Source organism: Vicugna pacos, chromosome 21 (genome assembly GCF_048564905.1).
Source record: "Vicugna pacos chromosome 21, VicPac4, whole genome shotgun sequence".
Classification (NCBI taxonomy): Eukaryota; Metazoa; Chordata; class Mammalia; order Artiodactyla; family Camelidae; genus Vicugna; species Vicugna pacos.
This window is the reverse complement of record NC_133007.1, coordinates 25,447,392-25,473,998: the sequence shown is the minus strand read 5'-3', so window position 1 is coordinate 25,473,998 and position 26,607 is coordinate 25,447,392. Positions and strand designations below refer to the sequence as shown.

Here is a 26,607-nt window from a genome sequence, read left to right as displayed (position 1 = left end):
TGCCTATCACAACACCCGGCATCTAGAGGTGCCCCCTTAAGGTTTGACGAATGACGCCCCAAACGCACAAATACTCGGATAGAAGAGTGATGAGCTCAAAGCCTTAAGTGAGAATGTTGGGGACAGCGCCCAGCCGAGGAAAGACGGCTCCGCGTTCCGTTCGCGCCCAGAATTTCCCCCCACCTCTTCTCTACCCGGCTTACTCCAGCCCTAGACACAGGCAGGGCGGGAACGGACGTAGCCCCGCCGGGCTGGGCCAAGCGAGCCCGAACCTGCCCGGCCCGAGAGAGAGGCGCAGCCCAGGGACCCCACACGTTCCCGCCCAGCAGTCGCGGCGGCCAGAGAAACGGGAGTATGTGCCCCAAACCGTCTCCTCCGGGGGAAATCTGGGCCACACTCTCTGAAGAGCTACCATCACCACTTCCCTCTCTAACCCCTCTCCTGGCTTCTTTTCAGAGCAGTACGTCCAGCAGAAGTAAAGTACCTTCACTGAAAAGTGAGTTCACTCACTCAACAGTTTTTCCCAACAAATCTATCTTGACCACCTACTAAGTGTGCTAGGTGCTGTGCAGAGCACTCGTGAACAAACAAATATCCCTGCCCTCGTGGAACTTCGACTCCATGGGAACGAGGTGGGATGGGGTAATCTCGCCGGGGACACGTGGGAGGCGAACACCCAGGCGTCCTCCCAGGTGAGCAAAAAGCGCGTGAGACGCCGCCCTGGGGCTGGTCAGCGGGTAGACTTCGGACCCGCGGGGAGAGGAGGGCTGCACCTCGGGTAAACGCGGGGCCGGGCACGTCGCTTGGGGCAGGTGCGTGCGAGGGGTGGGGGCCGTGAACAAAGCCAGGCCGAGACCCGGCCGCGAGGTTACCAGGCCAAGCACCTAGTCCGCGCCGGGTAAATATTTATCCTACGCGCGGCGAGCCGGCCGGAGTCCCGCCTTTAGCGCTTGCGCCCCACGCTGGGTGGGGCCGCCCGGGCCCTCCCCCGCCCCAGGCTCCTCCCTGGCGGGGTCAGCGCCGGACAAGCCGCGGCGTCCGGGTCCCGCGTAATTACAGGGCCTGTCGCAGGCCTGGCCGTAAAAGAGGCGGATGAAACAGCCTGGGAACCTGGGAAGCTGGGCCCGAGCCTGTCAGAAGCCCCGGGTGTGCGGCTTCCCGCGTTGCGCAGCCGCGTGGAAGGACTGCCCCGGGGTGCGCACAGACTCCCAAAACCAACCCCGGGCGCGCATGCAAACAGCCACACAATCACACACATCTACTACCAAACGCACGCAGAAACGCAGCATTCGGCACTCCTGCTACAAACACGCGCGCGCGCACGCGAGCCTAATCAAACACCTGCCTCCCTCTCCACCCCGAGAGCTGGGAGGCAGACACCCACCCGCCAACCCCGCTCCAGACGGCAGCAGAGCCCAGCGGGGAGAGGAGCCCCGAGAGGCGAATTCCAGCGGGTTTGTTTACATGGCGCGGGGGGGGGGGGGTCGATCTGGGTACTGGGGCCTGACTGACTGGGAGACCCTGCCCAAACTGGGCCAGACCCAGCCGCCCTGCCTAGGACGCCATGCAACAAATCCCCCTCGCCCGCCCCCAGCCCCCAGCCCCCATACACTGTTCGCCTGTGCACGTTTCTCCTCTTCACACGCTGTTCACAAACATTAGCATACGTACGGTAAAGTTTCACACGCTTCCCGACACGCGGCTGTGATACTACTCACAAACGCTTTCACACTTGCACCCCATCGCACGTATTTACACATGCCAGATGCACATGTGTGGTTACAGTTTGTCACCCTTCAGGCCCAGATTCTCACAGTCCATATTCAAAGCCTGTTCGCACGGTACACACGTATGTTGGCACACACACACACGCACACAAGTCATTAGTGCCCTTTGACGCACTAGAAACGAGCGAACCCCCTCGCGGGCCCAGGATCCCGAATGTCCCTCCCTCCCACAGGCACTAATGGACAGAGGCGCCCTTAACCCCGGCCGCACACGTTACACACTTAATCACACACAGGGTCGCACTTTATTCCCGGCATCTAGGCGATGACACAATCTCCCGAACAAAGACAACATTGACAAACCTAACAAAAACAAACAGCCGCGTGTGTGGGGAGGGGCAGCCAAGCGCAGAGTCCGGGAAGGGGGAGGGTAGAAGGAGAGTGTGGGAACACGGGCGCCCGAGCCTGGCTGTGCAAGGCTCGGGAAAGGTGCGGAATCTATCAACAACCTCGCACCCGCAAGATCCGCGCGCAGAGACAAGAGAGGTCCGGCACCCGCGGAGCCGAACTTGGAGTTGGTTCCCTTCCCCCGCACGCGACTGCGCCCGGGACACAGACCCACCACTCCGCACAGGCCCACAAAGCTGCACGCGGACCCACGAATGAGCCAACACACAGCGCCGAGCAGATTTGTCGCACCGAGGCGCGCGCTCCGCTCCCCCTCCCCCTGCCCTCCCCTCCTCCACCTTCCCAGCCCCCAGGCCCCGGGGCAGCCGCACGCCGGGCGGGGCGGGGGCGGGGCGGGGTGTCGGGCGGCGCCGGCCCAAAAGGCGGAGTCGCGAGGCAAAGGGGCCAGAGCTGCGTGCGCGGTGCTGACTGCGCCGCCGAGAGAGCCAGCGGGAACCCAGACCCCGAGGAGCCCCTCGTCCCCGCCCGGCCTGGCCAGGCCCCGCGCTATGGAATTCCTCTGGGCCCCTCTCTTGGGTCTGTGCTGCAGTCTGGCCGCTGCTGATCGCCACACCGTCTTCTGGAACAGTTCAAACCCCAAGTAAGCCCCGAGTCTCCGGCCGACAGCGTGGGCGCCCGGTTGGCACTGCCCACCCCACCTCCAGGTTAACGGTCCTGGCCAGCCCCTAACCTGAGTCTTGGGGAGGTGACCTGAGGCGGGAGGGTCCCGTAGATTTTCTTCTCTCCCCTAACTGTGAGTATCCCACCCCAGGCAGAACCCTACCTGCAGTCTGTTTGCACAGGCTCTGTTCTGCCCTTCCTTTCCTTCCCTCTGGCACCCCTATAACTCCGAAGTGAGGGACCCATGCCGAACAGTTCCTGCCTCCTGCAGGGGCCACTCTCCCTGGCCGTCAGGGCTCTCGTTCTAGGCTCTTCCACAGCCAAACCCTCTGTGCCTCTCCTTGGGTGTCACTTGGGCATCTGCCCACACTAACAGGTCGGAACATCAGGAGTAAGCAGAATGCTCACAGTAATCCTGGAAGGACCCCTAGGGAGGGACTTGGGCTGCTGGCATTAAGGGTTCATTCTGTATTTAAGGTGACCCTGGAAAGTTCCCCTCCCACAGAAGGGTCTTTTGAGGTGTCATGAGTGAGGGACATGCTGTGTGTGGTAGGCTGAGGGAGTCACCTGTTTCTGAGGTTCAGGTTGTAGAACTGAAGAGAAGTAGGGAGGGAGGTCATGGAAAGTTTCGGAAGGACAGGAAGGGGTTAAAGGGTTACTGAGGGCTCTAGGCAGGAAGGAGTTAATTTCTCTTGGGCAGGTTTAGGGCTGTGAGGCAAATGGTACTGGGAGGAAGAAGCTCCATCGGACCCCTTTGTTCTTTGTTCTTCAGTTTTCTGAAGTTATCGGAACAATATTTGCGGGAAAACAGGAGAGGCGGGTACAGTGAAGTGATGAAGTAGGGAGTGGAGGGCTGGGCACCTTGGGGTCAGGAAAACACCACTCAGCTGGGCCACCCCCAGCCCTAGCAGGCCTGCCTCCAACTCGCCTTGAGGAGTATATTGTGCCGGCTTCTTCTGACTCTGTGGTGGCATTGCCTGGGGGGGGGTGGTGTCTGTCATCTGTGGCATGTTGGGCTACCAACCCCAGAGGGCAATGCCCTCTTGCCCATCAGCCACCAACCGGGCAGTGCAGTCAGCCAGCCCTCCCCCACCTCACTTCTTACTGTCTGGTCTTTGCTTCTTTGACCCAATCTCATCGTAGAGGGAGAGAGCAAAGTCCCTGTTTATGCCCATGCCAGGTGTTGGCTGAAGGAGGAGGAGGGGACAGGAAGCCGTGAGTGGGGGGGGGGACCCTGGCCTTTTCCGTTCCCAAGCTCCCAGGTTTCCTCTCTTTCAGGAAGGAGCCTCTTCCTTGCCCCCACCTCCCCGCCTTCCCTGACGCCGCCGCTGCCCCCCTTCCCAGATGGAGAGCAAGAGTCAAAGGAGTGCTAATTGGAGAAGATTGTATCCCCTGGAGGGGGGTGATGGGTGCGCCCACCAGGCATAGCTTCTGCCCTGTCCATCGGAACACACACACATTCACCCTACCATACCCAGGACTAAAGGAAAGCCAGGCCAGTGTGGAGTCCACACGCAGCCAAGCCAGGCCCAGCTTTAGGCAAAGATGAGGCAGCAGTGAGCTGGGCGGGTGTGAGGCTGGCATGGGTGACTCAGGGCAGTGGGCATCAGCCCTGGGATCTCCAGGCCTGAGGCAGGGGGCAGCCTGGGAAGAAGGGTAGTGCCGCTGTGAGCTGGGCCCTGGCCTCCTTGGTGTAAGAGGGGCAGGTACCTGACCCATTCAGACCTTTCAGCTCCCTTTGCCTTGAGGACAGTGCCCAAAGCAAGTGGGCACTGGGCCATCCTGGGGGCCTGGGGGCTGTCCACGTGTGACAAGGTAGATTTTCACAGGTTCTCATGAATGCTAGGGCGGGTGTCAGAGGTGGATGAGGAATGAGTCAGTGCCCGTCACGGGAATGGGGGAAAGACGCCAGGCCCAGAGCTGAAATACCTGTTCTGAAATGGCTTCTATGTTTATCTCTCCAGAGAGGAATTTTAAAAGCCTCTCTCTGCTCCTGTCTCCCTCTCTCTCTCCCTCTCTCTCTCCCCCCTCCCTCCCCCTCCCCTCACCCCAGTCTCTCTTTTCCCCAGGGTGGGGGAGGGGCCTTGGTAAGCCTAGCTTGAGCACTGGCAGGCTCTGCAAGGCCAGGGCTCTTAAGGGTCATGCTGACTGGGCAGTGGGTGCCCACCTCAGAGGCCTCTTGGCCTAACCCTGCCCCTCCCCCTTACCCCCAACCCAGGGCTTCGGTTTGAAGCAAGTTGGCAGGCAACTCTGCTGAGTCTCTAGCTGGCAGTGCTTGGGGGAATTCAGAGAAGCTGACCAGCCTGGAGAGGGAGGTGGGGAGGCTCTTTTTCCCCTCAAGGACCCCACCCAGACTGGAGCCAGGTGTCTAGAGCTAGGGGGAGGAGCTGGTGGGCAGTCAGGCTGGAGCCTGTGGAGCCTGGGGGGAATGGGCTGGGGGAGGGGAGCTGGCTCCACCTTGGGAAGAGGGAGGGGAGAAGCCGTTTCAGACCTGAGAACTCCAGCATTTCTGGGGCTCATTTCCAGGCAGGTGAAAGAATGGCTTTTGGAGATAAAGGGACAGGGAGGTTTTGGGGTGCTTTGAGAGAAGTGGGCAAGGAGAGCTGAGCATAGATCTGAGCAGTCAGTAGAGGAGATTTGAGAGGACTGAACTGATGAAAGCAATTTAACTTAAAAGGACTGGGCATATCTGTGGGTGTGGATATACTGGGTGTTGGGAGAAGAGTGAAGCTGAAAAATGTGAGATATACTCAGTGGATTGGGGAAAACATGAGGAGTAAGAGAAGTGAAAACATAGATAGTTGGGCGCCAAGTACTAGCATGGGAAAGAGAAAGGGTTACTTGGATCTTGATTATAGAATGGGCCAGTAGGGTCACAGACTGAGATCTAATAATGTTTACAGGAGCAACTGGTAGAATAGATTTGGGGAAGTATTTATGGGTAGGAAAGTGAACTGAGGAAATATCTAGAAGCCCACCCTTGGGTAAATATCAAGAAGGTTATGGGAATTGTTTTGGTACCTGAAAGACATTAAGTAGGTGCTATTTAGGGTATTAGTGGCAGACAGTGACGGTGACAGGAATGTTTGTAGATAATGGAAAGATATTTAAGAGATCAAGATTAGTAAATATTGGGAGTTGAGTTGTTTTTTTTTTTAAATCTTTGGGGGGTGTCCAGTGTGAAATGTGAGGGATCATGTAAACATTTGGAAGCTCAGGGTTCTAGCCTGGCTTCTGAGTGACCACCTGCTTCCTCCCCGTCTGTGCATGCCCAGGTTTCGGAATGAGGACTACACAGTACATGTGCGGCTGAATGACTACCTGGACATCATCTGTCCTCATTACGAGGATGACTCTGTGGCAGATGCTGCCATGGAACGGTATACATTGTACCTGGTGGAGCGTGAGCAGTACCAGCTATGCCAACCGCAGTCCAAGGACCAGGTCCGCTGGCAGTGCAACCAGCCCAGTGCCAGGCATGGCCCAGAGAAGCTGTCTGAGAAGTTCCAGCGCTTCACACCCTTTACCCTGGGCAAGGAGTTCAAAGAGGGACACAGCTACTACTACATCTGTGAGTACCCGGGAGGCATGCACACGGGTGCATATACTGGGGGCTGCAGTGGTATGCTGTACCACTTATGCTTATCGGAGAGTCAAGCAGCAGACCACCCCTTCTATTCTGAATTCTGTTTTCATTCACTTCCGTTACAAATGTGAAGTGAGCTTCTACTGTGTCTTGGGCACTCTGCTTGGCATTATAGGCACAGGGATAAATAAAACATTACAGGGCCCCTCTCCTCCAAGAAGCTGGAAAGGGACACGCATAGATTAACACATCATTAGAACAGGGTGAGATGGTGGATATGAGCATGGGGGCCCTGAGAAAATGACTTGGGTAACTGCCAGTCTAGGGGGGCTCATAGAAGGCTTCCTGGGGAAGATGACCTGAGAGCTTAGGACAGCCAGAGGAGTTGGCCAGGAGTTTGGGGCATGTATAAAGAGAGCATAACATCTTCAGAGAGCTCCACATGGTTCAGCCTGGCTGGAGCAGGAGGGAAACTTGGAAGTAGGGATATAGGAGCTTGGAAGTAGGGATATAGTAGATAGGGGTAGAGCATCGTGGCCTAAGAAGTGCTAAGAAGTTTGGACTTTATCCTGCCTGAGGGCGGTAGAGAGCCACTGGTGGATTTTTTTTTTTTTTTTAATGAAGGTACTGGGGATTGAACCCAGGACCTCATGTATGCTAAGCATGCGTTCTACCACTGAGCTATTCCCACCCTCCTACTGGTGGATTTATAAGATCAGCTTTATATAGAATGGATCCAGGCCTCACCCTGTCAGTGGGGCTTAGGCAGGGTGAGTACAAAATGGTTCGGGAAGGGGAGCATATTGTGCAGGCTGCCCCCAACTTCCGGCTGGGAGGACTGTGGGGAGCAGACAGTGTCTATATTCTTTTTACCACCATCTTCAAAGCCAAGGGTTATTCCAAAGAATGGGTGCTTGGGTTGAACTTGGTGCAGAAAGTGGGCAAAAACTAATGAAAGTGAGAATCAAAGAGTAGAGGGAGGAGAGGGATTAAAATGAGCAGGAACTGGAAAAGCAGGGCCTCAGGCATTTGCACTTAACACTTTCTTCCAACAAAGTTTCCTTCCTTTACACTCAGAATTTATTTTGTAGCCAAACCCATCCACCACCAGGAAGACCAGTGCTTGAGGTTGAAAGTGACAGTTAACGGCAAAATCAGTGAGTGTCAGGGCCCTATGGGCCTCCTTCCTCCACCTCTATCCTGGGTCTGGTCTAGTGATCTGGGATGGTTGGGAAGTCCCACTGCCCAGCTCACCGAGCATTCCTACCCCTCTGCCTCCTTGGTACAGTACCTGACCTATGACCACCCTTTTCTTTCAGCTCACAGTCCTCAGGCCCATGCCAATCCACAGGAGAAGAGACTTCCAGCAGGTAGGTATCTGGAGCAAATTGGGCCTGGGGCACAAAAGGGAGTCTGCTTGAAGAGGTTGCATAAAGGAGGTGGTTCCTTTGCCACCAGGGGCTGGGGAAACCTCATTGGGCTGAGGGCTAACCCTGGGGGCCTTTGCCCTCTCACCTTACAGATGACCCAGAGGTGCAAATTCTACATAGCATCGGTCACAGTGCCGCTCCCCGCCTCTTCCCACTTGCCTGGGCTGTGCTGCTCCTGCCATTCCTGCTGCTGCAGACCCCATGAAGGTGTACGCCACGTCTAGCATCAGGATTGGAACTGGGCTGAGGAGGCAGGGGTAGGCCTCCCTTACCTGCCTGGGGCCCCTCCCAAAGCCCCAGTCCTGGGAACCACTCCCACCACATGCACAAGCTGCCACCCGGCAGCCTCAAAACGGGTCAGTGTTAAGGGTTTCAACCCAGAGGAGGTTAGCAGGCCTGGCAGGGCCGTCCCCACCTCCACCTCAGAGGGCCGGCCAGAGAAGTGGAGACGGTCCTTTCCCCTCCATTCCTGCCCTTAAACCAAAGAAACAAGCTGTGCAGATATGACCTCTTAAGAAGGGCACTGTGAGCTGAGCTGGAAGGGGTTTGGGGTCCCACGGATGGACACTGAGCCTGGCAAAGATGTCCCTCCCGGAGAGAGCCAGGATGACCAGATGAACTGACTAAAGGAAAACCAAGAGACAGTTGCCTGCTTGGGAGCCAGGGACAGGAGAGGCAGCATGCTTGGGCTGACCCAGCATCTCCCCCAAGACTTTTTTCTGTGGAGCTGCCACAGAGAGGTTGTAGCCATGTACTGCATCCTCTCCCATCCAGGGGCAGCACTCCCCAGAGCTGTGCCAGCAGGGGGGCTGTGCCAACCTGGTCTTAGAGTGTAGCTGTAAGGGCAGTGCCCACATGCACAGAGTCTGTGTGTAGAGTGTAGCCTGAAGGGCAGGGCCCATGTGTACAGAACTTGTATAGGAACTTGCTGTGTCTGTGCTGATTTCTATAACTGGAGTTGTTTTTGGTTTTGTTTTTGTTTTTAATACAATGTTCTTTGTCTCAAAATAAAGCAATGTGTTTGTTTCTTTTGACATGCTTTTCTGCCCCTCATCCCATTTTATGATCATTGAATCTGCTACTTGCTAGGCTCTGTGCTACACTAGTAGCAACTGGGTTCGAATTTTTTCTGTCTCTGGGAAGAACATATATCTAGCCCAAAAGGGTGGTGTGTTTCCTCTTCTGAGGGTTGTTCAAGACAGGAGTGCCCCCACAGCAGTCTCTCTTGTTCTAGAATGCACCCCACTCTGGAAGTTCCTCCTGTCCAACTTCTGTCTCACTCCCAGCCTCACAGCGCTGGGCTTTGGTTCAGGTACTCAGGCTGTTGGGTGAGTCAGGGCAGCCGCTCAGGGGAACGCCAGCTGAGGCATGCGGCCCGCCCCCACAGCCCCACCAGCAGAGACGTGTGGGAGGCTGGGAGGGAAAGTTCCCAGCAGCAAGTAGGTTGGACTAGGGGGTCAGTGATACACTTTTGGCCAGTGGATTGGACAAGCCACGGAAAGTTGGCAGTGTGGCCGAAGGGGGAGGGCGTCTCACAAAGACTTGGTGATTCCTGGCAATTCCTATTATTCAGGGAAGAGACCGGAAAGAGGCTTCGGCAAACTGGGAAAAGCCTCTGGCGTCCTGGGCAACTTAAGTTTTGAGCTGGGGCTCTGAATGGGAAGCGCGTTAAAGTCCGCCTAGTAACCTTTTGTTTTGAGTTCTACCAAGTAGGCTCCCGGGCCTGTGGGAAAGAGTTGAGGCCGGGGGTCTAGGTGATCTAAAGGGTAAGCAACGTGTGTGGAGCGGCTGGTGCAGGGGACAAATCTGCGTACCCCTAGGAAGGGAACTGACCAGAAAACAGCCACGTGAAGCCCGGCAACCTGGCGAGCCGACAGCCGGCTGGCAGGGGCGGGGCAGGCGCTTGGAGGGGCGGGGCCTGAGTTCCGGCTTGACGTTCTAGGGGTGGGCCGGGTTCCGGTTCAGTTTCCGGGGGGACGGCCCAGCGCGCAGGGGCGGAGCCGGGGGCGCGTTGGGGCGGGGCTCCTGCCTCCCGGGCTCCTGATCCTACTAAGCAGGCCTCGGGCGCCCGCGCCGAGCGCGGGATCCGACTCGGGGAGGGATGGAGGCGGGCGGATTGGCCGATTCGCTCCTTTCCGGAGCTTGCGTGCTCTTCACCCTCGGCATGTTCTCCACCGGCCTGTGAGAGCGCGGAGTGGGTGGGCTGGGGCAGGACTAGAAAGTCAGGAAAGGAGAGACAGGGAACTGAAACGTGGCTGCAGCCCCAGGCTGCAATCGGAACCTAGGGTCAAAGTAGAATTTGATCGAGGGGGCCGGGGTACAGGTCACTTGACCTGAGGGAGAAGGCGAGGAAGATGAGGGCGGGGCCAGGGGTCTGCAGTTGTCCGGGAAGAATGACAGGCATCTGGGATCTCGACGCCCTAGCAGCCTGCTTCTCCCTTTCCACCTTTCCCCCTGCCTTCGGGGCCCCACAGCTCGGACCTCAAGCACATGCGGATGACACGGAGCGTGGACAGTGTCCAGTTCCTGCCATTTCTCACCACGGATGTCAAGTGAGGGGGGCAATGCCTGCGGCGGGAAAGGCTGAGGGTGGTCGGGGAGGGGTGGGGAGGAATGTGGACGAGGCCCCTCGGGTCTCCCGCCCACACTCAACCCAGCGGGCCAATGTCCCTCCCCTCCACCCTGCAGCAACCTGAGCTGGCTGAGTTATGGGGCCTTGAAGGGAAATGGGACGCTAATCGTCGTCAATGCCGTGGGTGCTGTGCTTCAGACTCTGTATATCTTGGTGTATCTGCACTACTGCCATCGGAAGGTAGAAGCCCTCCCTCTCTGCTGCACACCCTGCCCTGCCTTGCTGGCAAGGCAAACACTGCTTCCTAGAAGACTGTATATAAACAGGCTGGCACCGCCACCTTTTCCTGGAAGACTCCTCCAGGCTTGCAGTCCTCCTTCCTCCATGAAATCAGCCTTCTAAGCCTCAAATACCATCTCCCGTTCTGGTAAGGCTGGTAGCTCTGCCTTGCCTGATGGTGCTTTGCTGCCCAACAAGCTAAGTGGAAAGGGATCTTTGTCTCCGTAGTTCCTTCAGAGCCAGGGCCAGTGGCTCAGAGGGAGAGGATTAGCTCTGCTTCCCCATTCACACAAGCCATTAAGCGCCTACTCTGTGTAGCAAGCTCCCACAAAAAAGATACCTTTCCCTCTCCTAGAAACCTCCAGTGTTGTGGGTAGATCAGACATGTGCTCAAGTCACTGACAGGAAAGAGGCTGTGACAAGTGCAGTACTGGAGGCTTAGACCAAGGCTGGCTACCCCACTGGAGCATGGGAGAGGGCAGGATGAATTAATCCCAGCAGCAGGGTTAGAGAGGTCTCCTGGCACATCCAGAAGTAAGGCTGCGCTCTCCCCTGCAGCGTGCCGTGCTCCTTCAGACTGCAACCCTGCTGGGGGTCCTTGTCCTGGGTTTTGGCTACTTTTGGCTCCTGGTGCCTGATCTTGAGACCCGGCTTCAGCAGCTGGGCCTCTTCTGCAGTGTCTTCACGATCAGTATGTACCTCTCACCACTGGCTGACTTGGTGAGTGGGGGTGTCCAAGGAGGTAGGGGAGATAAGGGTCAGGCTTTCATAGCGAGACACTGTAGCTTACACTCCAGAGAAAGGAAGATCCAAATCCTGGAGGGAGACAGGGCAGTAGAGTTGGGTGAGTGGGAGGCGGGAGGGAAAGGTTGGGTCACAGAAGATCAGGGAGGATGTTTGACCTTTCTCCTGAGGAAATTCTTAGGCAAGGTGGGAGCTTTATTATGTGTTTGGGCTAGGACTGTCTTCCATCCTTTTCCATAGGCCAAGGTTATTCAGAGCAAATCAACCCAACGTCTCTCCTTTTCACTCACCATTGCCACCCTCCTCTCTTCTGCCTCCTGGACCCTCTATGGGTTTCGACTAAATGATCCCTACATCGTGGTAAGCAGAACGGGGATGGGGTGACAGGTGTACAAGGTGGAAAATCAGCCCTCTCCTCATAGCAGCCCCTGTGATTTCAGGTGCCCAACCTTCCAGGAATCCTCACCAGCTTCATTCGCCTCTGGCTTTTCTGGAAGTACTCTCCAAGAGCAAGACAGGAACTGTCAGTTTCTACAAGCCTGAGGGAGTTCACCTGACCTCTGGGAAACAGAATACCAACCTGTTACCAAAGAAACTTTATTTCAGCTGTTCCTACTGACCAGCTCTACGGGGTGCAGTGGGTTTTAGTAAAGGAAAAGAGACAGCGTTGAGAATCCAGGGACTAAAGAAAGAGCTTTACTTAGAAGATTGGATGGAACCTGGGAAATGAATTGCTTTTATTTTTCTCAATATTTTATTTTTTAATTTTGGAGGTGGAGGTGAAATCTTTAGAATGTGCCTTAAAATAAACTGTTTCCTACCCCTGCCCATCAAGACTCATTCTCTTATTCAGGGATACTCAATCTGCCTGGTTTGGTGAAGGGTAGAGGTGCACTGTCTGTTCCACAATTGCTCTTGGGCTGGTCGAGCTGGCTAAGAAAAGGTATTTGAAAGAACCAAGAGGTTGGAAAGACCTAGGAAGGCCTTACAGAGAACAGAACTTGGATGTTATGAAGAAGAATGAAAGTTAGGCTTCAAGCAGTACTTCCTAACAGAGTTAAAAGGACCAGGAAAGTGAATTGACTTTTCCATTCTGAGAGATCTTGAGAAGGGGTCTTTGCCTTCTGTGGAGCAAAATGGAGGAAGCACCAGCAGAATGCAAAGAAAGGCTGAGACAGCCTCAGGAAGGTGGCTCATCTACCTCTCACTTAGCAGCTGGTATACAGAATCCCTAGTTCCCGTCATCCATACTCAAATCAAACAAAGCTAGAAAATAAAGTGGCTTTTTAATGGGGAATGGGAGAGCGGGCTGTCCGGGTGGGGGTGGGGTTAGGGTGTCAGAAGCGCATCCCCCTACGGGTTAAGTCGGCTCGGGCCTCCTGGATCTGGCTCTGCAGCTCACGGGCGGCGTCCTCGCAGTCGTGAAAAGTAGCCACGCGATAGCCCACAGTGCCCAGGGCATAGCAGCCTGCGGCCACCAGCAAGTAGGCGGGCAGTGGCCACAGGACCTCCCGGCAAGATGCGGGTAGCTCCAGGCCCAGGGCGCCCATGGTCAGGGCCGCCCAGGTGGAGCCCAGGAGCGCCAGTCCCCACAGCCACTGCGCTAATTTCGTCATGGTCACTGCGGGAAGAGGAAGCAGAACTCGAGGTCCTTACCACCCCGGTACCCACTCTTCATCTGAGACTCATTCCTTGTCCTTCTCCCTCATCCAACCCCCGCATCACCTAACCTCAAGGTCGCTCCTCCATCGCTCCCGCCCTCCTCACTTTGCCCGCCACCTACACTTACCTCTGGGCCCCGAGTCTCCGCTGCCCGGCGCTGCTCTGACGTCAGCGTCCGGAATCCTTCACGGCTCGCACTCTGCCGCTGCGCGGCCTTCTGGGAGTTGTAGTCCCGGAGCGGCGTCTGGCGAACTCGCGGCTGCCGTCTTGACCTAGGCTGTGCTCAGCCGGCTCTGCTGCAGCTGTGGCCTGGGTTCCGACGGGCTTCGGTGCTGCTTCTCTCCCTCCGGACCCGCTCCAAGCTGGTATGGGGCCTTGTAGACAGCCTGAAGACACCCTTAAGCCTTGCAACAAGGTGGGGATGTAATATCGTTACTTTTAAACTCACTTCTGCACAGAAATCCTATTCATTCATTCACGTATTTATTCTTTTATTCATTCACTTAGTTGAACGTTTATCGGGCATCACGATAGACTTTGGAGAGAGAGAGAGATGTCAAGACATTCGGCCTCTCCTGGGACGGAGGGGGGAAAGCAGGAGTCAGGAAAGCAGATGCATTGGCAACTAACCATGGTGTCCTGAGATAGGTGTTAGAACAGAGGTTGTCGTATTTTATTTAGAGTAAAAGTAGATTTATTCAGAGAGATGCACAACCTATAGACCGAGTGTAGGCCATTTCAGAAGGCCAGAGAGGCCACGAAGTGTGGGGGTTGTTAAAGCAAAAGTAGATTTTCACACTCCATAGACAGAGTGCAGTCTGTCTCACTCAGAAGGGAGAGCGGCCTAGGCTGTCATATTTTAAAGAGAAACTCAGGGAAGGCACCAGCACGGCTTGGAGCCAGGGTAAGAAGTGATCTGGGAGGGTGTCTTTAAGGGAAAAAATTATGGGGACAGAGAAATTACCTGATGTGTTTAAGGTATTAAGAGAAGGTGTGTATACATCTTTCAGAGTTTGTGGGATGAATTCATGATAGGTACATAGAAAACCAAGTAAAAGAAAAGGTCAGGCAATTATCAACTTCAGGGAAAACAAAGAGTTATAAAAGAAAGGGAAGAGAATTGATAAAAGCCTGTCTGATAAAGACCACTAGGAACATAAACTGTATTTACTTGCTGCTACAAGAGAGAACACACACAGGAGAAACTGTTCAGCTGCTCATCAAACAAAGGAAAAAGCCAGGTCATTACAGGATATGAGAAAGGGTTGAGTTCAGGTGCTTTTTAAGTGAAGCAGTGTTCTGATAGGTTCAAGGCAAGTACAGATGTAAGTGAAGGGATTAACAACAGCCTGGATTGAGAAGTGAACTGAGGGTCTGCTTGGAAATTATAAACTTAAGATAATTAATTTTACGTAATTATGAACTAGATAACTACATAATTAAGATAAGCATAGAATGTTATGTCCAAAACCCCAATATCTGAAGCTTTGTACCTAGGTTGGAAATCAAGGTTGCTTCTCTGTATCAAGGCTCAGTCCTCCAGGCAAGGCTGTGATGTTCCATTCTCACTGATTGATTTCAGGTAGAAAAGTTTGTGATGGGGAGGGTAGAGCTCAGTGGTACAGCGCATGCTTAGCAGGCAGGAGGTCCTGGGTTCAATCCCCAGTACCGCCATTAAAATAAATAAATAAATACATGCATACACACATAAATAAACTTAATTACCTCCCCCCCCAAGAAAAGGAAAGTTGTGACTGATTTTAGAGAACAAAGTTTCTCAGCCCCTTGTCCTTGATGTTAATTAATAAAAGCAGTTTTTACAGATTCACAGAGTCTTAGTACAAACACTGCATAACTCAGCTGTGAAGAATATCTTCACAGCCATAATGATGTAAACACTGAGTATTGATTTAACTGAAAATTGGAATATATTTGAATTGATAGGGTGGAGGAGGGGAGTATATGAGGAGAGTCAGGATTAGAAAGATCTACAGGATTAGATCTGTAGGATTAGAGAGATCTATCCATCTTCCATGGCAGGCAGTCAATTGATTATATTTAAAATAGAAAAACGAAATCATAATATGAGCGTATTATTTAGAAATATAGAGGGGGTGGGAGTATAGCTCACTGCTTGGCACACTGAGCATGTCCTTGGCACACTGAGGTCCTGGGTTCAATCCCCAGTGCCTTCCTTTAAAAAAAAATGTATATATATATATAGAGAGAGAGACAGAGGGGTAAGCACCAAAAGAAGCAACCAAGAAACTTGAGAGTGGTTTATGGAGGAGGGTGTGTGTAGGGGGTCGCAGAATGGGGCAGAGGGTGATATTTTTCATTAAATGCCTTATAGAACTAGTTGGCTTTTAAAACTGCAAAACTTCCTTTGTTAAAGTCAAAGTTAAGGCAAAATAAAAATATATTTTAAAACCTGCTATATGAACTTCAAAGGCTCACCTCCACTCCCTCCCCCATTTCCCCCAAAATCCTATAGGTTGCCCACTCAAGACCTCACTAGTCAGTGACTTTCAGCACAGTTCAAGGGCCAGACATCAGCTTTCCAGATCCAGAAATTCTATCTTACTCACCCACAGTAGACCTGGCCCTGGAAGATTGCCACTCCCAGAAAATCTTGAGGGGGAAAGATAATGAGAAGGGGTTTGCCTTACAGCACATAAGGCCAGATAATAAATATAATGTTATAATAATAATCAGCAAAAGATTAAACATTCATTGAGTGGCTATTATATGTCATGCCTTGTGTGACAATGCCTGTTTAATTTTCACAACAGGGTGCAGTAGGTGCTTTTATATCCCCATGTATGAATGAGGAAACAAAAAGCAGAGAGAAGGTGAAAGGTAAGTAAGTTGCCCCAGCTCATGCAGGTAGGAAGTAGCAGAGCTGTCCCGTCTGACTCAAAGCTGGGTGCTTAGTAACTTCACCTTCCTGGGTACGGGTGTAGGAAGGGGCAGAGAGGGATGGTCTTAGCAGCTGACATTCATTTCATTTATTGATTACTCTGTGCCAGACACTTAATGAGTACTTTCTGTCTGTAATCTCATTTAATCTTCACAGTCACCATATGAAGTGGGTACTATTATTAGCTCCATTTCACAAATGAGGAAACTGAGGCACAGCCCAGATAATCTGACCTCAAAGCCTGCAAACTTTGCCACGGTGGTATAGCATCTCCCTAGATCAATGGAACAGAAGAAAAAAGTGAAGACATAGATCAAACATATACCATTTCAGCATATGATATGGCATCTCGAGTGATGAATGATGGATTGTTTCAAAAGAATTTGCAATGAGCTTATCATTTGAAAAAGTAAATTAAGTTAGATTTTAGCCTCACATCTTATACCAAAATAAATTCCCAGTGCATTAAAAAAATTTTAATGTGAACAGTGAGAACCTAAATAAAAGAAAATGTGGGTACGTATTACCCTAACATTCAGCTCAAGCATCACGCCCTGCAGGCCGCCTTCCTGGACTTGACCCTGTCTTGCAGGGTTGGACACCATCTTCCTCCTCTGAAATCCCACAGACTCCCTTTCATAGATGACACTTACCATATTGAGCTGTAGGTTTTTTGTTTCCCTGCTTGGCCTGCCCAGGACCATTGTATCTCCAGGACCAAGCACAGCGTGGGAAACCCAGAGGGTGTCTATAAATGTAAGATAAGGGACAGAAGGAAGGATAGGTTAGCATTTGATGGTCTCCAGGGACACTGACCAGCTCTCCTGGTCCCAGGAAGTATGACTACTCCCGAGACTCCCACCTGCTAGACACAGGCTTTGGCTTTGGATAGCATCTGACAAAATTTTTACGGTCCAACTCCTTTCTCTTCAGTCTTTTTGCAGACCATCACCCTTCTGCAGCCACAGCAGGCCACAAGTACATGTGATTGTAGCAGGATATGAGAGGCAGTCAGCTTGGGGGTTTAAAGTTTGGGCTTTTAGAGGCCAGACGGCCTCAGGTTGGGTCCTGGTGCTTTCCTTGGCTTAGCTCTGTGACTTTGGGCAAGCCACAACCTCTCTGAGCTTCAGTTTTCTCATGTTTGTTGGGGTTTTCTCCTTTGGCAGACTTTGGTTTCAGAGAGAGACAAATTCCAAATCTGGGAGCCCTTATTCCAACGTACACTGAAGATGGAGGAATGTGCAAAATTACATTCAACACAAAGGAAGGGATTGACTGTTTGGGGGAAGGCGTGAAGCCTCTGTGAAGGAGGCCCTAAAGCCCTCGGTGTTACTAGAAAGATGAGTAAGAGTGTTCAGGTTGGGGCTGGGGGTGGGGGGCCCAAAGCCCCAAAGGCAAAGCCAAGGGAAAGCCTGAACAAAGGCAGGGAGGCCTGAGAGTTCATAGTGAGTAATCCTTTGTCTCTGGCACATAGACTGCTTCACAGGGAGTGGCTAGAAAGAGATGAGGCTGGAAAGGCAGGCCAGGTTCAGGCTATTAAAGAAAGACCCCTTAAAAGCATTTGTGTCAGCAGCTTCCCCCCTTAGAGAAGCAGGTGACCCCCATGTGTGCCTGCGTGTGTCACATCAGGCAGTAGAGATTTCTGGGCACCCACAGGTACCATGGTAATTACTGGGTCCTTGAGGAAGGTTCCAGGTGATTAGGTTGTGTTGATTCCATCACTGTCCCCCGAGCACCCACAGTTCCATGAGGGTGACAGGACAGGCACACATGTAATCAACAAAGACACATACATACAAAATTACAACCCGGCTTTCAGGGGAAATGGTAATTCCGAGATCGTGCTGCTGATTGGAGAAGGGGCTGGCTGAGTCAGGTAAGCTGGAGGAGACCAGGATGGGAGAAGATGATAGCCTGAGGGAAGGGGAGCCAGGAACAGGCCTGGCAGTGGACAGAAACATTTGGTTGATTTTGAGAAGTCATCAGTTTGGAGTTCATGAGGATGGGAGCCGAGTTTGAAAGAACTCAAAGTGTGACAATGGTGTGTTGCTAATGGGGTCCTTGGTTCTTTTAACAGACGTGTCCTGAGTACCTCCTCTACATCATGCAGTGTTCTAGTGAATAAAGCAGACAAAAAGCTCTGCTTTCAATGAAGCTTTCAATGAACAGACAAACTCTCTACTTCAGTGAAATGATGGGTGCCAAACAGGAAACAAACACTTAACATATCAAGTAGTGAGAAGTACTATGAAGAAAAACAGCCATGTGAGAGGCTAAAGGGTGCCAGTGTTCCCTGGTATATATGGTCGGGGGGGGGCCCTCTGAGAGGGAGACATTTGCATGGACACCTGAATGAGGTGAAGGAGGGAGAAGGCCGGACAGGTGTTGCAGGCAGTGGGAACAGCCAGTACAAAGTCTGCGAGGTGGACGTATGTCTGACACAGGGGACACATGGAGGCCAAGTGGGATGGAGGAGCGTGGGGTAGTGTGAGGAGATGAGTCAGAGCTGGGGGGAGTCAGATGCTACGTTGTAACCACATGGGTTAAGCATCACACCAATGGATCTGAGTTTCAGCTCCAGCCCTGCCTTCCCTTACAATCTTGAGGAGGTGATTTTAACCTCTCTTTCATCTTACCCCACTTCATTTCACTGTAACAGGTGTATTAGTCAGGGCTCTCCAGAGAACTAAAACCAATAGGAGATATATGTGTGAAATTTATTTTAAGGTAGTGGTTCATGCAATTAGAGATGCTGGCAAATCCAAAATCTGCAGGGTCTCACTGTGTCTTGACTTCCTCCTGACCAGAGGTGGGAACAGTGGGCAGGGGGCCAGGTCCCAGCCCACGTGAGCATAGACACGGCGAGGGAACCCACCAGGCTGAAGACCCAGGAGACAGCCAGTGTCGCAGTTCAAGTCTGATAGCTATCTGCCACCGAAGTCCTTCTTTCTCTGAGGAGGTCAGTGTCTATGTAGTCCTTCTGTGGGCTAGCTGAGGCCCGCCCACATGATGGAGGGCAATCTGCTTTAGTCCAGTTTTAAATGTTAATCTCATTCAAAAACACCCACACAGAAACATCCAGAGTAATCCAGTTTGACCAACTATCCAGGCACTATGGCCCAGCCAAGCTGACACATAGAATTAATCACATGGCGTAAGAGTGTCAATCTCATAACCTAAGTGTTGAAATGGAGACTGTCTGTAAGGCACTAGTTGACTGGCAAGTGGTAAATGCTCAGTGCAAGGTGGTGGCTGTCATCTCACAGGGGAAAAATGGCATTTGTCAAATGCCTAGAAGGTGGAGCCCTATGCTAGGCTCTTCCACATTATTATTTAATTCAAATCCTCTCTATCACAACTGGAAGCAGGTATTATTATCCCCATTTTACGGGTGAGGAATTTAAGGTGCAGAGCGATCACTCCGTTTGCCCAAGGACCCTCACCTGGTGTCAGGGCCGAAACTGGAAGTAGGTCTGTCTGATGTCAAGACCAGGGCTCTTTCCTACTGTTCTACATACTGTAGAATGGAAACTATCTGAGGTTTAGCCTTGACCCTCACACACAGGTGTGCAGGCACCTCAGCCCCGGAAATTCCCTCGCAGCAGCCTGAGGTCAGCCCTCTGGGAAACTCGTGGCCCAGAATGGGGGTGTGTGAAAGGTTTTCCTGTGCGATCTTGATCTGGACAGACAGGAATTCCATTTTTCAGTCCCTCCTGACGGCGCAGCCTCAGCCTCAAAGTAGGTGAAACTTCTCGCTTATTTGAGGTGCGGGGAGTTCTCGGAGAAGGGCTCCTCGCAGACCATAAGGGCCATTTGGCTCAGGCCTCATTGTCACATGGGGCCTCAAGTTCAGACTTCTGATGTTGTCTCCAGGTGTGGTTACAGTCACACAGCGACAGAACCGGAAGAAGGGACTTACAATACAAATGATGGAACGTTTATTATGGAATTTTCAAATATATACAAACGTAGAAAGAATCCAACAATGAATCCGATACACCTGTTATCACAGAACTTTACCTCATGAAATAGGGCCGCAGTTCCCAGTGAAAGAAACGTTTCTAAAAATCCTGTAATGACCTTGTGACTAGTAGGATTATACTGTATTGTCATTTTGTCTTAAAAAGTGTTCATCTGTTAAGTGTACACATTTCAAACATGCCTCAGTTTTTCTTCATTTTGAAGTGTTATCTGGAACCTCAGTAGACAGAAGGGACCTGGACTTCTCCATCTTTCCGAGGGCCTGTCTCACAGGGGAGAGGTTTCTGAGAACCGTAGGCCCAGAAGGGCTGGAAGGGAGGAGGCCCACCCCGAGCCTGTGGTTGCAGAGGCTGGGGTGGAAATACCTGGCCCAGGGGAAGGACAGGGCAGCTCTAAAAGCTGCTTCCTGCTGTTAGAGGGCAGGGAATTTGCACACTGCCCTCCAGCCCAGGTGATGCGGTGCCTAACTCTAGGGCCAGCTAGGGGGCTTCTCTGCCAGGGCAGGAACACAACCAAACCAACCAGACTGCACTTACAGTGCAGCCTCTGGTGGCCCGCTAGCTCTCAGCCCTGTGTGGGTAGGGAGGTGGGCTTTGGCTTTGCCCTGAGGGACTTCAGTCCCTTGGGAGGGAGGCAAAGAAACATACCTGAGGTGGAGCGATTAAGTGCCACCAACTGTGCCCCCAGAATGGTTCCAGCCATTGTTTGCTTAGGAGGCGGCTCTCTGAGTGACCCTAAGTCAAGGAGGAGTGTGCACAGGGCAGGCCAGCCCGGAGGTCCCCAAGGGCAGGGCCTCGGTCTGCCCATTCTTCCGTGATTCCCACAGCGCCCAGCCTGCTCCGCTTACAATGAGTTTCAATACTCGCTTTTGACTGAACCTTTCCCCTTTGTATCTGTCTCTGAGTCTCTCAGCATCTCTGTCTCTACCAGTCTCTGGCTCTCTCTTGTTTCCCAACATCCTTCCCAAGCCCCTGGGGAGCAGAGCTGGGGGGCCGGGCAGTGGGAACGGGACAGCGTCCTGTTCTCACCAAGGACAATAAGGGCCGGAAAGGGCTGGAGCCAAGGCCTGGCGCGGACTCCCCCTCCCTACCCTGGGCGCCCCCGCCCCCACTCTGACCCTCTGGCCTGCCCCAAATGCCAGGAGTGCCCTCATGGCAGTGCCAGCCTGAGGGAGCCCATCCTCTGCCCAGGCAGGGGAGCCCCCTCGTCTTACCTTCCCACTGCCCTCATCACCTCCAGCCCCAAGGAGCATGCCTCTGGGCCAGGAGCCGTCTCCTGCCAGCCTCCCCACTGTATCCAAGGCCCCCTCCCCCGGTATTATTTACTCCTATTTCCGGAGCAGGCAGCGGGTGCTGGCGGGTGTCAGGGCCACGTGTGAGGGAGCAGGAGGAAACATCTGGCTTCCCTCTGTCCTCCAGGGGTGGGACCTCCCCTCTCTCCCCTAGGCCACCAGCCTCCAGGGTGGAGCAGAGCCTCAGGAGTCCCTGGGCCAAGAGGTTAGCACCTTTGCCCTTCTCACCTTCAGGTCTGCAGAAGCCATGATGGCCTCACGCCCCCTTACTTAATGATGGTGTTAGGTGGCTGGGATACCCCTGCCAGGGTTAACTGGTAGGTCAGCTGCAGGGAGCCAGCAACTAGGCACCCCAGGGACAGGCTGGGCGGAGAGCTGAGGTCGGCACCAATCTGCCTAGTAAATGCACCCATTTCCTGAGGAAGGGGTCATTATTCCTGGGCCACATACTGTCCCTGATGCCTATGCAGTGAGTGGCAGCAGGTGCCCAGATCCCTTGGCATTGTCCTGACACATGCTCTTGGGCTCCTCCCTGCCCTCCCCTCACCTGGCCCCATCCAAGCTCTCATCTTGGGAAGCATGGTGCCCTCAGGTGGCCAGACCCCACCCAGCTGTGTCTGTGCTCTCCTGGCTGGGACCTGGCTCTCTGCTCACTGTTCCCACTCCAGATCAGGAGAAAGTCAAGATTTGGCAGAGTAAGACCTAGAACCAGCCCAGCCACCCTGGGAAGTCCAGGACCCATTTCGGACAGTTTCCTCTCCCTGAGCGTCCCACACCTGGAACCCTGCCCCCCACAACCATCACTGGGTAAGTTGGAGCTAGAGCTGCCATTCCCTCAGGAAGGCTCTGGTCGCCATTGAACTCTCTCTGCCTCCATTCCCAGCCTAGGGGAGCAAAAAGATTTGATTCAGGCTTCAGCCCTCCCAAATGGGCCAGTCTTTCAGGTCCTCTGAGAGTTGGCTTCCACCGGAGAGACTCAGTAAGAACCCAGAGACCCAGCAGCAACCCTCCCAGCTCTCAGGGTGGACTTGCAGCTGAGTGCTGCTAGTCTCCTGGAGAAAGACATGGGCTCGCGGCTCCCTCTGCAGGCAATCTGGGTGAACTGCACAGCACTCCCCCAGCCTAGGGATAGAGAAAGGGTACAGGATTCTGGCTACAAACATTGGGGAAGGAAGGGGCTCTAATCCTTGAATAGAAAACTCCTTTGACTCACTTCTTCATCTTCATTGGTTCTTCTTCCCTAACTTAGGCACATCCCATGTGCAAGATTTCCTGTTCTAGGAGGGCAGATTCTTTCATTCAACCAACCTACCAGTCTTCACTGCCCATTATCAGCCACTTTGGAGAATGCGAAGCTTACCAAAGGACAGTAAGCACCCTAAAGCTCACACCGTCCAGCACGGGGGAGAGTGCCTAGGTGCCTTAAAGGACAGACACTCTGGGCAGAGCATGGACAGAGGAGGACCTGAGAAGTTATGCCCCTCATTTCCATTAAGGCTGGCCTCCAAGGTTGGTGGCCTTGTCCTATCGTTTTCTATCCTTTGCTGAAATTTGGGAAGTTCTTAATCCCTTGGCTATGAAACGGAGGAGAAAAATGAAGGCATCAGAACAAAGAGGATAGGGACAGTGATCAACCTGGGGAGTATTTCTAAGCACAGGCATATGTCCATGCTGGAGAACAGATGAGATGGGTCCAGAAGAGCAACATCAGTAGGGAATCCCCACCCGCAGACTTGGGCGGAAAGGGCAGGGGGCTCGTTTGCTCAGGGTGGGGAGTTGGAGTATCAAAGCCCTCACAGGGTACATGGAATCTCATGGGGGAGGGGCGGGGGGAAGGGGCCTCTTCCTCCCTTACTCCTCTGTTCTAGGATCTATTCCAGTTCGGATGGGCAGGCCTTCCTGCATCGCAGTCTTTACCCCTTTTCCCAAAGGGCAAGACTGCAGATCATTCATGTACTTTTCTTCCATGATGAGGCTCTTACACAAGCGTATGCCACTCCAGTGCCTGGCACTGATGGCACTCAATAAATACTTGGTAAAAATGAACCTTGGAGGAAGGAAAGCCCTACCATCCCCAAGGTCTGAGAACAGCAGGTACCCATCCGCCCCAACACTGGGCACACCCACGCAGGCATTGGCCGAAAAGGCCGACAGCATATCACAGCTCACAGAGCTACAAAGAATCAACTTTATTAGACATGCAGGGTCAGTTTCTCTTTTTGCCCTTGCCCGTAACCTTGGCTGGTGTGAGGACTGGAGCTGTTGCCTGGTACAGAGTGGAAGAGATCTTGTTGATGTAGTACAGACCAACCATGGAGAAGATGAAGCTATAGGGTGAAGGAGAAAGGACACGGCATCAGTGGGCATGCTGCCATGTGGTACCTCCTAGGGCAGAACCAGCATCAGGGAGCGAATCCAGGCTCAGGTTTAGGAAGGTAGGGAAGGAGGGAGAACAGAGTGGGAGGGAGGTATGGGGAAGTCTGGAACCATTACAGGAGGATCCAGTGCCAAAGGACAGGATGCTACCCTCCTTAGCCAGCTGTCAGGCACTTACCAGGTGGTAACACAGACTCGGTGGATGAGGCCAGATGCGAAAAGGGCCAACAAGAGGCAGAGGAGAACTAGAGGCAAGAGGGGACAAGGAGGGTGGCGGTCAGAATGGAAATACCAAGCATTCATATATGGAGTCTAGGAGAAATCTGCGGCCCTCTCAATCCTTGGGGAACTGCTAAGAGGGGTAGGGCATGACAACAGCAGGAGGAGCTCAGATGGCCTTATCGGTGTCCAGGACATGGAGGTAGATGCATGCTCATTGCCAGCTCTGCCCCTAATTACCACTTAACTTCCCTATCCTGGCTTGCCTCCAATAAAAAGGAAAAGGAAAGGTGATAGCACAGTCTAAAGGGCAAGGCTTGCTCCTGTTTGAGGAAGAGGGTCAAGGCCTTTCCAACAGAAACCAGCCAGTGGGGATCAACTCACTAAACTGGCTGACCAGTGCTGGGAGTCAAGGGCCTCACTCCCTGGATATAGGTTGGACTGCAGAGTGTCTGGATACACACAGCCACAGGGACAGAAAAGGGTCTCAAGGTATCTAGAGTAGGACTGGAGGGAAGGTGGGAGAGCAGATGGCAAGGGCAATCCCCCCTGCCCAGCTGGGGACAGCAGGACAGGTGAAGAGGGCCTGGAAGCTGGCCCCACAACAAAGGTTTCTTTCATAAGCAAATGAAGACAATACACTTGGAAACAAATTCTAACAGAGAGAAGTCCTGGAGCTGCTGTATGGAAGGAGCTCTGGAAGCCTGCAAAAGGGCCAGGTGGAGAGAGCAAGGAGGGCAAAGAAACAAGGGCCACAGTGACAGGTCTTTGTTCTACCCGGTGAGAGTTTCACAACAGATGGCATCTGCTGTCAATGTGGGGCATGAGGCATCCCTCAGGTGATCTGGCCTTGACGCCTAATTTGCTTTATGAACTTAATTCTCCAAAAACAATTAAATCATCAATTCGTGATTACATGAGCAAGAGAAGGATCCTTTCAAAGGGAAAACAATCTAACACTTATTCTAATTTGGTCAGGATTCCTGCTGACAATAGAAAGTTGGTGTATCTAATAATTAGGCTCTTCACAGTCATCTCAAATAAATAAAATTCACTAACATTGGGTCAATTTCACCTCAGAACCCCTCAATGAACTTGGTCCAGCTGCTGCTGCTTCTGGCAGGGGGTGGGGGGAAAAGGACACCCTTCCTTGCATGTATGCGTAACAGCCCCAAACTTGCCTGTTCCCCTCAAACCTTCCCTGGGAACTGGCCAGGACGTAACTGAGTTTTTTTGCTTTCAGAAGCCTTCTCTTCTAGCTCCAATTCCAGGAGCTAGAAAAGTGTTGGATCCAAAAATGTCATCTGTCTTCAAACACTCTTAGTAAACACATTTTTTTTTCTCCCAAACAAACTTTACTATCTGAGCACATGCAAACTGAATACCATGCTGGTGGAGGTTACAGGAGAGGGTTCCAATACTCAACCCCCAATTTTCACTTACTCTCAGGGAAGATCTTCGCTTGGAATCCTTTGCCAAAGACAAGGTTCTCCAGATTATTGAAGGCCTGGGTTGAGAGAGTTAAGGAGCAGGGCATGCAATGGGGGCAGGGCTGTATGGGTAATGGGAACAAGCCTGCGTGGCCTTCCACCCTTCCTATCCTCAAACGCCTCTGCTTGCTCCACCGCAGAGGATACAGTAAGAGAGAAGACGAAAAGGCCGGAACCAAGCAGGCCGCCCTGGATGGTGAGCCACTCGGTGGAGGCCAGCTGGCGGCTGTACATTTGCATCCCAGCGAAGAGCAGTAGGGACAGGAGGGAGGAGAGCGCCAGCGAGGTGCCTGTACCCACCACTGGAGCGGATGGGTGAAGACAGCGAGAGTCAGGCCCAGCCCTCCCTCCAGGAGCTGCAAGCAGATTCGGCAGCTCCTGGAGCTCGAGGGCCCGACCACTTTCAAAAACTCCCAGGCCTGCAGCCACCCTCCCCAACGCCCCACACCCCGAGGCACCCCCAGGAATTCCTCAACCCCGGATGCCCCAACCATCCCGACCCGTGGAAATGCCCGCCCCTTGGAACCGAGGACACGTCAGCTCGGCGGGGAGAGGACCGCGAAGGCTGATCCGCCCAACCCCGACCCCTACTAGTCCGTCTGGGGGGATGCCGCCGGTCCCGTTACCCATCATTCCCTGCCCTCGGGTCCAATCCGCGTCTCTGTCCGGGAGGAGAGTCGAACCGAGAACGGTTAGCTGTGCGCATGCGTCAGTCCCCAACGCCGACTTCCTTTCTCCCTCATGTCTGCCTCGTTTTCCCTTTCGGCGACTGGGTGCAGCGCCCTCTTCCTGAAGGGAGGAAATATTGCGTCCAGAGCAACCTGGGCCACCACCCAGGTCCCCCGCCCTTCCCCGCACCCCGATCATCTGCTGCCTCTCAGTGCAAGCTGCACTTAACTCTTCAAGTCACTGGGCCCATGGGCCATAACCTCTAGCCCACCCCTATCTTCTCTGCCTTTTATGTCAGCTCTAGTGCCTGTTCACCAAAACTCTCCCCCCTCCTCCATGATCATTGCCTCGACATCTCCTGTGGACTCTTACCCAGACTAAAATCTAGTCCTCTCATCCTGGAGCTCATCTTTCTCTGAAACAATCCTCCTCCTTTATATTAGTAAGATTAGGAACCAATGAAGAATTTGAACATAAGAAATGGTTCCCTTCTCAAATACCATCCCATGTTACCCAACCCCCCGACCGCCTTCAAAGAACCACGTGGGTGAAAACTATTTCCCACCTCCTACCTCGACGGGCGCTGTTCGAGC

The 26,607-nt window shown here is 53.1% G+C and overlaps 4 protein-coding genes across 6 annotated transcripts; 2 read left to right on the top strand and 2 right to left on the bottom strand.

Moving 5' to 3' along the window:
• The first annotated feature begins 2,537 nt into the window (after nt 1-2,537).
• EFNA1 (ephrin A1) lies at nt 2,538-8,845 on the top strand. Of its 2 annotated transcripts, none has more exons than XM_072946436.1 (5): nt 2,538-2,775; nt 6,071-6,366; nt 7,473-7,538; nt 7,701-7,751; nt 7,904-8,845. In XM_072946436.1, exons 1-5 carry the CDS (start codon nt 2,684-2,686, stop codon nt 8,014-8,016), a joined length of 618 nt encoding a protein of 205 aa, XP_072802537.1. In that variant the 5' UTR covers nt 2,538-2,683; the 3' UTR covers nt 8,017-8,845. The 2 variants fall into 2 exon arrangements, with proteins under 2 accessions (XP_072802537.1, XP_072802538.1); XM_072946437.1 differs by lacking the exon at nt 2,538-2,775 and adding an exon at nt 3,338-4,204.
• A 941-nt stretch (nt 8,846-9,786) lies between these two features.
• SLC50A1 (solute carrier family 50 member 1) lies at nt 9,787-12,236 on the top strand. The gene is given in 7 exon segments (XM_006214756.4): nt 9,787-9,992; nt 10,286-10,363; nt 10,500-10,623; nt 11,221-11,382; nt 11,647-11,766; nt 11,847-11,909; nt 11,911-12,236. Coding segments are annotated over 7 exon segments (666 nt in total). The 5' UTR covers nt 9,787-9,912; the 3' UTR covers nt 11,950-12,236.
• Nucleotides 12,237-12,673: 437 nt separating this feature from the next.
• On the bottom strand, nt 12,674-13,327 carry DPM3 (dolichyl-phosphate mannosyltransferase subunit 3, regulatory). Its single transcript, XM_006214660.4, has 2 exons — nt 13,196-13,327; nt 12,674-13,027 (listed from the first exon to the last, which is right to left on the bottom strand). The coding sequence occupies exon 2, from the start codon at nt 13,020-13,022 to the stop codon at nt 12,744-12,746; it is 279 nt and encodes a 92-aa protein (XP_006214722.1). The 5' UTR covers nt 13,023-13,027; nt 13,196-13,327; the 3' UTR covers nt 12,674-12,743.
• Nucleotides 13,328-23,434: 10,107 nt separating this feature from the next.
• Nucleotides 23,435-26,129, bottom strand: KRTCAP2 (keratinocyte associated protein 2). Of its 2 annotated transcripts, none has more exons than XM_006220359.3 (5): nt 25,972-26,129; nt 25,493-25,647; nt 25,299-25,362; nt 23,815-23,881; nt 23,435-23,587 (listed from the first exon to the last, which is right to left on the bottom strand). In XM_006220359.3, exons 1-5 carry the CDS (start codon nt 25,976-25,978, stop codon nt 23,467-23,469), a joined length of 414 nt encoding a protein of 137 aa, XP_006220421.2. In that variant the 5' UTR covers nt 25,979-26,129; the 3' UTR covers nt 23,435-23,466. The 2 variants fall into 2 exon arrangements, with proteins under 2 accessions (XP_006220421.2, XP_072802536.1); XM_072946435.1 differs by lacking the exon at nt 25,972-26,129 and adding an exon at nt 25,846-25,946.
• Nucleotides 26,130-26,607: the final 478 nt, after the last annotated feature.

Excerpts from the sequence above, each read along its gene's own strand:
- EFNA1 (XM_072946436.1), top strand. The coding sequence starts at position 2,684 with ATGGAATTCCTCTGGGCCCCTCTCTTGGGTCTGTGCTGCAGTCTGGCC. Across the intron at positions 2,776-6,070 it reads TGGAACAGTTCAAACCCCAA|GTTTCGGAATGAGGACTACA; the intron begins GTAAGCCCCGAG and ends GTGCATGCCCAG. Across the intron at positions 7,539-7,700 it reads GACAGTTAACGGCAAAATCA|CTCACAGTCCTCAGGCCCAT; the intron begins GTGAGTGTCAGG and ends CTTTTCTTTCAG.
- DPM3 (XM_006214660.4), bottom strand. The coding sequence starts at position 13,022 with ATGACGAAATTAGCGCAGTGGCTGTGGGGACTGGCGCTCCTGGGCTCC.
- KRTCAP2 (XM_006220359.3), bottom strand. Across the intron at positions 23,882-25,298 it reads AGCGAAGATCTTCCCTGAGA|TTCTCCTCTGCCTCTTGTTG; the intron begins GTAAGTGAAAAT and ends TCTTGCCTCTAG. Across the intron at positions 23,588-23,814 it reads CGAGTCTGTGTTACCACCTG|CTTCATCTTCTCCATGGTTG; the intron begins GTAAGTGCCTGA and ends TTCACCCTATAG.